At 35.1% G+C, this 10,251-nt stretch overlaps 2 protein-coding genes across 2 annotated transcripts; one reads left to right on the top strand and one right to left on the bottom strand.

Annotated features, from left to right (window-relative positions):
- Window positions 1–562: 562 nt before the first annotated feature.
- LOC122599607 (leucine carboxyl methyltransferase 1 homolog) lies at window positions 563–5,044 on the top strand. Its single transcript, XM_043772139.1, has 13 exons — window positions 563–693; window positions 793–881; window positions 990–1,120; window positions 1,214–1,261; window positions 1,352–1,433; window positions 1,555–1,654; window positions 1,871–1,991; window positions 2,222–2,269; window positions 2,797–2,880; window positions 3,114–3,178; window positions 3,803–3,854; window positions 4,323–4,361; window positions 4,610–5,044. The coding sequence occupies exons 1-13, from the start codon at window positions 614–616 to the stop codon at window positions 4,679–4,681; spliced, it is 1,011 nt and encodes a 336-aa protein (XP_043628074.1). The 5' UTR covers window positions 563–613; the 3' UTR covers window positions 4,682–5,044.
- A 1,601-nt stretch (window positions 5,045–6,645) lies between these two features.
- Window positions 6,646–9,926, bottom strand: LOC122599710 (serine/threonine-protein kinase D6PKL2). The gene is made up of 3 exons (XM_043772261.1): window positions 9,715–9,926; window positions 7,849–9,070; window positions 6,646–7,639 (listed from the first exon to the last, which is right to left on the bottom strand). The coding sequence occupies exons 2-3, from the start codon at window positions 9,024–9,026 to the stop codon at window positions 6,754–6,756; spliced, it is 2,064 nt and encodes a 687-aa protein (XP_043628196.1). The 5' UTR covers window positions 9,027–9,070; window positions 9,715–9,926; the 3' UTR covers window positions 6,646–6,753.
- Window positions 9,927–10,251: the final 325 nt, after the last annotated feature.

Below are 10,251 nucleotides of genomic sequence, written 5' to 3'. Positions count from 1 at the left end.
TAATGTTGTCAGAATAATAGAAAAAGTGAAAAAATAATAAATGAAAAAAGTTGTAAAAAGGTCACGTCAAGTGGGAATTGACGGATCATTCAAATTTAAACTATGATTGCAAAATGTTTCTGATTAATGGACCCCGTATTGTTAGTAAACTTGGAAATATAGTGTTTTCTCTCTCTAGATAGTTTTCTTAAATCTAAGATCGAGAAAAATATAGTTCTGAGATCGAAATTTTTTCTCTCCGGCTTGACTTCTTCTCATCGATAATTTTTTAAAGGATAAAGTCCTAGGTCATCCTTTTGAAAGTAGTATCTCTATCTTTTGATAGAAATAAAGTTATCTACATCATACCTATATTATACTCCTCTTAGGGGTAAGGGTTTAGTTGCCAACGTGACTTGCCTATTTACGTCAATGAAAAGGGTGTAATGAAGCCGACATGCCGCTACTACTAACCGAATGAATATGCCGATGCTCGTGGGAATTTGAGTATGTTTGTTGTAAAAAAACAAACCACACGGACCATTTTTGCGTTTACCATTTTAACTCTTTGAAGCTGCAATAAATAAATAAATAAATAAAATGGTTTGAAAGAAGTAAATAGAGGAAGACAAGGATGGAGAAAGCAGCAGGGGAATCGCGGAGCAACAAAGCAGCTGTTCAAGCTACCAACGATGATGCTTCCGCCAGCAAATTGTAATCTTTGTTTTTTTTCTTTTATCTCTCTCTACTTATATTTATTCCAATTTATTAGGTTCCCTGAATAATAATAGTAATAATAAATTTTCAAATTAGGTCATGTGTGAAGAAAGGATATATCAAAGATGATTATGTACATTTATTTGTAAGAAGGCCCGTCAGGAGATCTCCGATAATTAATCGCGGTATGCATTTTGTTTTCATTTGTTACTAGAAACTTTAAGGTTTGTATGAGTTGGTTGGTGATGACATGTTTTTTTTTGTTGCGAACGCGTATGTTTGACTTTGTTAAGGTTACTTTGCTCGTTGGGCTACTTTCCGCCAGTTTCTTAACCAGTTTCTGAAGTCAAACGATGGTGGTCCTGTCAAGAAGCAGATTTTATCTCTGGGAGCTGGTTTCGATACGACGTACTTTCAGCTGCAGGTGCAGTCGTTTGTTGTGATTTATGATGTGTATCATTAGAGCCTTTATGTTCGAAGGAACTATGATTGTTTAACGAAAAATTAACATGTGCAGGATGAAGGGAAGGCGCCACATTTATACGTGGAACTGGATTTTAAGGAGGTGAGAATTTGAGAAACGATGAACTTGCGAATGATTGTGTTTTTCTATTTTCCTACTTTTGGATGACGTTGAACTTGCAATTTGATTTAGGTGACTAGTAAAAAGGCATCGATTATTGAAACTTCTGGCCAATTAAGGGAAAAGATCAGTGAAGCTGCATCAATTTGTCGAGGTAATATTCCATTGATGACGTGACTATAAGTAACTTCCTTCTGATATATCTACATATTATGAAGACGATAAAGGATATAAAAATTTTCAATGTTATTAAGTGGGGATCTGCAATTGTGCAGAGAAAGGAGAAGTAATCAGTGATAACTACAAACTTCTTCCTGTTGATTTAAGGGATATACAAACCTTGAATGACCTCATATCAGCCCATATGGATCCAAGGTATGTGTGCATCATCTACTTTCTCGTGGCATTTATGCTATATATGGTAAATAAATTAATATACTTCAAGAATATGCCAAAATAAGTACTAGAATCAGGATGTGAATAAATTCTCTTCCTTGAAAGGAAACTTTGTTATCTGTTGTATGTTGCATGTTTTTAAGATTGATGAATGTGTGGAACAGTTAAGCTGCTACTTACTGATGTTACCATCAGCTTGCCAACATTTATTATTGCAGAATGCGTGTTAATCTACTTGGATCCTGAATCAAGCCGTGCTATTGTTGAATGGGCATCAAGAACATTTTCGACATCAATATTCTTCTTATATGAGCAGGTACTGTTTTATCATATTCATTATACTCACTGTGCTCCATGAAAGTATGCAGGTGTGTGTACGAAAAATAAGCATCTTAGCTTAAAATCTTGATCAATGGAATGCCCGAATAGTAGTATTCATATATCTATGTTTCTTGCGGATGCTCATAATGCTACAATACTAATGCAATGATTGTAGATTAATTTGTACTTCTCAATATGGAATAATGTTCTATTTTTCTGCAACAGATTCTTCCTTATGATGCATTTGGACAACAAATGATTAGAAATTTGGAGGTAATGTATTTTATTTTGTCCCCCTTCAAGAGGCTTACAAATTTTCATCAATATGGGTTCCTTAAACACTGATAAATAAAAAAACAGTTGTGTGAACTTAATTAATGATTCACAATGTGTATAAAATTGTTGGTCATTCTTATATGTATCAAGTTTTAGGTCTTGATGACAATTAGTAATGTTACCCAATGTAATGAGTCCTCTTGTCTATGTTTACCAATGATCTTTAAGCATACAATCCTAGTGGTGGGCTGGTGGCAGTTGCAACAGGTGAAGTAAGTTAAATAAGAAAGAAAAGATAGGCTTATAGAGTTATAGGAAGTATGTCAAATGGGTTGAAAGCTGCTCATAGTATACAGTGGATAAGATCTCATTTAGTTATATTAGTTTTGGATCAACGCAACTTCACCCAAGAAAGTACCTCTTTTGACCATTACCCAGCCCACTCATATTGCTACCCACACAGACAACAAGTTATCTTTTGAAGGACAATCTTGATGTGATTTTTAATCTGTATGTGATGCTAGAGTCGAGGCTGTGGGCTATTAGGCATATATGATACACCAACATTGCTTGCAAAGGAAAAACTATTTCTCGATCAGGGTTGGCAGGTATGTTATAGATGTGCAATCTCATCTTTAATTTTTTAGAATTAGCATGGAGGAAATGGGATGCCGAAGCATTACTTGGGCTTGGAAATGTTTCACCGTGGCTGGTGCTTGTTCTACCAGATTAGTAACTTTAGGGTGGCAATTCCCCCATGGAGTATGCAACTCATAAAAAACATCTCTGTCTACTTTTATCGGACTCGTCTATCTTGACTAGTAATTATACTGAGTTTCAGAGAGCTGTTGCTTGGGATATGATGAAGATCTATACTACCTTCATTGATTCTCGAGAACGACAAAGGTATTTTTTTTCTGGATTTGCAGTCATTCATAAATTAAAAAAAACGCGAACACTAGTGGTAGCCATTTAAACGCATATACATGCAAATGTTAAATGGGTTGAAAGCCATCCAAAGTGCATTATACATGTAAACAACCTCCTAAGTTGCTCTATTGAAACTTTAGAATTTAGATTGTATCTTCTGTTATAACACTCACATTATTAAAAAAGTTTTAGAAGAATCAGTCAGGAAGTGTTCTGGATAAGCTGTAGTGAACACACCGTATATACTGATGTGGCCTCACTTTTTGCAATCGCTTTAAAATAGAAGTTAACTCTAATTTGTGTTTGAAAATAATGTTTGCAATTGAAAAGAGCAATGTTTCCCCATGATGCGATACTATTATCTCGTAGACACATGTGATAGTTGTGGATCTAGATCTGTTGATTCTTCATAGATTCTGATCAGGGTTTACTTAGGATAAAGATCGGGTACATTAACTGGGAGCTAATAATCTTCACTTTAGTCTAAAAAGATATCCTTGAATAATAGAAAGGCGAAAGTATACTGTTAGGTTGACGGGATCCCTTTTTGGCTCTTTTCATTTTATTGCGTAATCTTTAACCTTTTGCTTGGCTGATCAGGATTGAAAGATTGGAATTGTTTGATGAGTTTGAAGAGTGGTACATGATGCAGGCAAGTTTCACTAATATTTTCAGCTGTTAAATATAAGTTGAAAGCCAAAATATCAAGATTTTTGTTCTATATTGACACTCTGTTACTTGAATAATGTTGAAAGACTTTGTGCTTGACTTTAAATGCCATAGTAGATAGTTTGTAAAGAAATTCGGGGATGAATTAGTTCATTCTGGGGCAGAACCAATAACTTGTAACAATAAGAATTTTGATCCTTAACTTGTAAAATTATAAATATAATTAGTTAAAAAAAATTGTTTGACTTTAATAAATTATATGTGTACTAGAAATGGAGTTGCATTTTTATGCAGCTAATCTAGTTTCTATGTTGGGAAACTTTGAAGGTTGAAATACCCAAATACCTGTTTGTCCATTGATATTAGTACTATTTACTACATTGTTTCTATTGTAAATGTGAAGTAATGCGCCAATGCTCTACTAATTGGTTTCCCCATTGTTGGTTTGCAGGAGCACTACTGTGTAACTATTGCAATCAATGATACCATGGTACGTTTTGCAGATACTCACTTGTACTCGCTTTCCTCATGTATACACATATATCCCTACATCTAGGGGACTTCTAGAATGTGCAATTTTAAAGTGGTTAAGCCCCACTAATAATTAGCAACAAAATGATGAAATTTAGTTCTATTTATAGCATCTAATCGTCTAGCCATAAGTACTATAAAATCTGATTTGGATTTGTCAACCACTGCAAATCTACAATGACTGTTTAATTTTATTTTTTTTATCAGGGCCTGTTTGAAGATTATGGTTTCCCTAAGGACCAGCCTGTGACTGCTGCTTCTACACCAGTATCTCCATGATAATTATTGACAAGATTTGGGAACTAGTCACTTGCAGTTACATCAATATGTATCACGTGATTGGCACATGGTACACAGGAACTACTAAAGTACCAAAATGGGAAAGCTTTACTTAAGTGGTTGATTGGATCTAGTGGGTAATACTGGGTGTTATTCTTTGAATCTTCCAAGAAAAGATAGTTTGTGCTTTTTCTCTTTTTAGGTGTGCCAAATGCCCAAATGAACCAATGTGGGTCATTCTTGTTATTATTGCACTAGTGTGGCCACTTTTGTGGTGGATCTCTTTTGATTTATAGGGGTAAATATGACTTTTAATGGCTTGTTTCATATATACACATATATATCTCTCAAAAATTTAACAAAGTGATCATGAGATATGTCAAGTACGAGATTTTTAGGTTGATTTTAGGCTTATATCATTTAGTAATATGTATCATTACTCATTCATTTTGGTAATTAATTTGGTATGCCTACAACCACCCTAAAACTCTGGTAATGAGCTGTGTTTAATTTGAAAATTAATAATAGTAGTATGATCATCAATAACAATACCCAATTTGATTTTCAGGGTTGTCTTCTTTTTTTTTGTTGTTGTCTCTAATGTTGAAACAATCAGAAATTCAGAATAGTTGGATAGATGTCATGAAGTAAACCAATTCAGCATCAAAAGAGGGATTAAAGCATAGATGAACCTTTAACTATAACTTGCATCAGTTGTATGTATCTTTTTATTATTTTTTTCATATAATGAGTAAAAGATATAGTTGAACTTGAGAATTAATTAGATTTTATAGAAAGAGCTTGTATAGTATATGTAAGATAAATCATTGATTCATCATGTACCATTATGTCACATCATAAAGATTTAGAAAAATCATGACCACAGGTTGGTTGATAACCAATTATGCAACTAGAAACTTGGAACTAGAAAAGAGGTATTGATAGCCAATATTACATCCATTATATATTATGGTATTTTACAAGGAAAGAAATCATGGAAACATAGTGATTGATTGACAATCATGTAACCAGAAACCTGAAACTAGATACAAAAAGATACAACCCTTCAAAATCTTACCAACATTATTAGTGGTCACTTCACCTCCATCAAATGAAAATGATTCATGACTTGCCATCACCAAAATGGCCCCCACAAAGCATTAGTTGTGCAATAAAACATCATGTCTCCTGTTCAACCAAGCCATCAATTTTCCTTTGGGGGTCATTTATAGTTTATTAATCAAAAGGCTTAAAGTTTTGTTTGCATTATAATCGATTCGTTTCAAAATAAGTGACTTGTATGGAGCTAATAAGATGTAAACTGACATCTTAGAAATACTTTGGTTAAAACTCAAAAGTGTAAATGTATTAACGACAAACAAAAATGATAATACAGACACTTGTCATGGGATTAGAATTGTAAAGATGACCTCTTGTATAAAACCTTGTTGGCAAGTCAATTCTTTCAAGATTTCTCGAAATTTATCTCCAAAAATGAAATCTTTGACCTGGGAGTGAGTTCAGGACCGGTTTGGCTTAAGCTGGATTGCAGTTTGGATCATACTTATTGTATATATTTTCCATATACAAACATATGACCATTATGTATTTATGTTAAAGAAAACACCATCTGCAGTTCATGTTCAACATGTTGAATCATTCATTGCTTGAAAAGAATGGGAAAGAAACAAAGGAACATCCTTCTGACCTTAACCAGTTGGACTACACATGAATTAGTAACACCTATATTACAAGTTTAGATATATAACTGCATCGAAATTATACAGTCATCTCGGCCCCCTAAACTGAACTTGCAAATTACTTTGGTTTGGCTATTAGTCAATTTTGGGTGAACTATGCAAGCACTGGCCCCCAAAAAGAGCACGGCAAATATACCAGAACAAATATGGTAAATATTGTGAAGTTGTCAAAATAGCTTTGAAGAATCTTGGAACGATACACAATAATCTAGAACTCGGATCGCACATTGATATAATGAATAGAGCCAGTGGTTACAACATAACACAATAATTCTATAACATAACAATTCTACATATGAAAGGATCAAATTGCTAAAAGAACTCAAAATCAAGATATTTACCTCCGGGCTTAACACCAGTTCCTGCCATCCTTTTACTATTATTTCCTACCCCAACTGGGTCAATAGCCGCAAACTTCCCAGGTGATTCAGCTTCCACAGGTCTTGGCACTTCTGGAGGAGTACTGCAGCGGATCAGAGCCCAATTAACGCCTTCAAAAAAGGGATGCTGTTTGATTTCAGTAGCTCCCCTTTTCACCCCAAGCCGGTGTTGTGGATCCTTTGCAAGCAAACCCCTGATCAGATCCCGGCCTGCATAGCTAGTAGCTGGTGCGTCTGGAAATCTTAGCTGTTGGCCAACTACATTGAACAAAGTGGCTCGATTTCCTGCACCTTTAAAAGGGGTTCGACCGTATAACAATTCATGCAAAAATATCCCAAATGTCCACCAATCCACGGCACTTCCATGTCCTTCTCCTTTTATGATTTCAGGTGCCAGGTATTCATGAGTCCCAACAAACGACATTGATCGAGCTGCAGTTGGTTCAGCAACAAGTTCTGGCAGCTGGCCAAAAAGAGGGGTCGGGTCACTTCGGGGTTTGGGGGTTCTCTTTTTCTTGTTTTTTTGAGGGAAAAAACGTGGAAGGAAACAAGCCGGTTGAATGCAGATTGATGTAGGCTCGATACAAGCGGGTTGCACACAGAAAGCACTACTAGGACCTCGTTTAGAAGGATCTGAATTTAAAGAAGACGACTTCACAAGAGTAGGTGACACCGCACATCTTAAGGAGAGATCAAAATCTGACAGCATTATATGACCATCATCACGTACCAAAACATTTTCAGGTTTTAGATCTCTGTATACAACTCCAAGCATATGCAGATACTCAATTGCTAATAAAACCTCCGCAGCATAAAACCTGTTGGAAAAAAGGGAAAAAATGACTGCAATTACAACAACGCTGCTTCTAACATAAATTATCAGCAAGATTGTCTAATGCACAAAGATTGCTATAATGGCCGTGCCAGGCAGGTTAGGTGACAACTCAAACCCGTTTGTGTTTAATCATATCTTATAAATTTTATGTATATGACAAACTGCTGCAAGAACAATAGGTAAAAAATATACCTTGCTGCATATTCCGAGAAATGTTTTCCAGGTTGGCGTTGCCTTAATGTATGCAGATCACCTCCAGGACAATATTCCATTACCAAACACGTGAATCTATCTGTTTCAAAATGAGTGTATAAAGTTGGTAAGAACGGGTGATCAAGCAATTGTAATATATCTCTTTCTGTTTGAGCTCTCGACAACTTTTTCCTACTAGCAAGTGACGTTTTATCCATCACTTTCATCGCAAAATAGCAACGAGTGCCACTCAGCTCTGACTGATACACGCTACCAATGTCACCACAGCCAAGGAGTCTAAGCAACCTAAAATGATTCATGCCCAAAAGCCCATCTCGTGACCGAATTGCATGAATAGCTTTCCACCGAGGATCATTACCTTTGTGTGGCTTATTGGTGCTCCCTGTGAAGTTACTCCAGTTACTATCATCACTAAGACCACTACTATCGCTAGCTCTACTAATACTTGTTTTTCCACTTTCAAGAGATTCCCCTCGAAGAGGCATTCTAGTAACTCCAAAACTACGTTCAACACTAAGCATTCCATCACTCATACGGTATGTACTAGTGCTCATTGACGTTACAACACCTGTGCTATCAATGCTGCTATGTGGGCTTACATTACCACTTGGAGGCAAAGAAGCATCCCACACACACTCCTTCTCATCAGAATCTTGGCATAAGGGAGAGCTTTCAGTATTTTGTGATTGTCGTGGAACTGCGAATGGAGAAGACGGTGTCAAGCTCTCAGCTGGTGAAACAGCTGACGAACTTTGCTTGATTCCAGAAACACCAATGGAAAGATCTTCTAAAAATGGACCCTTTATAGCACTTTCATGACCAATAGGTACACAAACCGGCCTCATTAAATCCATATCAACAGGTTCAGGAGGATGACTCACTCCCGAAAAAGAAGTGGAACCAATATCATCATAAGAATCATCCGTTTCATTAAACATAGATACATCTACCATAACCTCTTCATTTTCTGACAAAGATTTTTTCCCTTTTCCTTTCCCTTTCCTAACCGAAACACCTAAACTAGAATTTTGGAAAGTTTCAAAATTTGCATGATTCATGTCTTGTCCAACCAAACCAAAATGTGAAGTTGATTCCTTAATGATATTATGCACTTGCCCAGAAAGTGAAAGCTTTTGTGAATCATGAACCCTTTTCATTTTTCGTATAGTAATAGTACACCATTGAATGTTATATCACAGCTCTGCAAGAAAGTAACAAACTTTAATAATCCAACCTCTCAATAAACAAGATCCATGAAAGCACATTTTACATTTACTGTCTGTCACATGATAATAACAACTTTTGACTTACTATTAAAAATGGAGAAACTTGTTTTTAATTTTATTATTATTATTTTTAACACTCACAGTATAAAAAAAATTCCGCAATTAAGCCAATAACGACAACAATACCCAATTCCGACACAGATGAGGTATGTGTGAGGTGGGATGTAGACAGTTTCGCCTCTACGAGTCTTAAGGTTAAATATAAGCATAATCTAAATTGCCAAAAAAAACTCATTATTACTACTACTATCTTAGGACTAACATTACATTCAAATTTAATTACTTGTTACTATTTTTACAAAGAAACATTCTTATCTTAACACACTATATCAATGAAGACATAATGTTTGAAAATAATACAAAATCTCAACTTTAAAAAGCAAAAGTTTCCAACAATTACATTTTTTAAAAAGCCATCGCAAATTCGCAATCATGAGTTTCAAAAATGATTCTATGTCCACACAAAAAAACACATTCACAGTATATGTAGGTATATATCTATAAACATAATATACAAATAAAAGAGACAGATAAAAAAAAACTAAAATCAAGAACTCACCAATAGATCTGTTGCACAACTGGGTGTAAAAATGTAGTGAAACTTGTGTTAGAAAAAAGTGTGTGGGAGAGAGAGAAAGGGGACTGAGAATGCAGGAGGGGAGCAAGTGAAGTGAAGATGATGACAACATATGACTGGTATTTACTTTGCTTTTTATTCTTGCTTCTTTTTTTTTTCTTTTTTCTTACAATCTCTGTTTCATGGGTGGAAGGAGCACTTTATTTTAGCCATGTGTTCACAAGGAAAAAAATAAATAAATGACTTTGTGTTAATTGTTAATAAAAAACTGTACCCTACCCCCTTTGTGTTGATTATAACTAGAATTTGTCCCGGCATGATATGCATCGATATATCGATTTATAATTTTTTTGGTGAAAATAATCGATAGGTAAGAATGTGAGATATATGACTAGAAACGAAACTATTTGGTGAGAAGTTTGTTTGTTTAACTAGTTTATAACCCGCGTGAAACGCAGGAGAACCATATAAAAATAGTTAAATTTGTATATATATAAAAAAATCATAATTAGAATATGA

This window comes from Erigeron canadensis, chromosome 5, assembly GCF_010389155.1.
Source record: "Erigeron canadensis isolate Cc75 chromosome 5, C_canadensis_v1, whole genome shotgun sequence".
Taxonomy (NCBI): domain Eukaryota; kingdom Viridiplantae; phylum Streptophyta; class Magnoliopsida; order Asterales; family Asteraceae; genus Erigeron; species Erigeron canadensis.
This window is presented reverse-complemented; position numbering and strand designations above follow the sequence as displayed.

Coding starts and splice junctions, on each gene's coding strand:
- LOC122599607 (XM_043772139.1), top strand. CDS start 614: ATGGAGAAAGCAGCAGGGGAATCGCGGAGCAACAAAGCAGCTGTTCAA. Junction 2,881..3,113: donor TTCTCGATCAGGGTTGGCAG/GTATGTTATAGA, acceptor ACTGAGTTTCAG/AGAGCTGTTGCTTGGGATAT. Junction 3,855..4,322: donor AAGAGTGGTACATGATGCAG/GCAAGTTTCACT, acceptor GTTGGTTTGCAG/GAGCACTACTGTGTAACTAT.
- LOC122599710 (XM_043772261.1), bottom strand. CDS start 9,026: ATGAAAAGGGTTCATGATTCACAAAAGCTTTCACTTTCTGGGCAAGTG. Junction 7,640..7,848: donor TTCTCGGAATATGCAGCAAG/GTATATTTTTTA, acceptor TTTTTCCAACAG/GTTTTATGCTGCGGAGGTTT.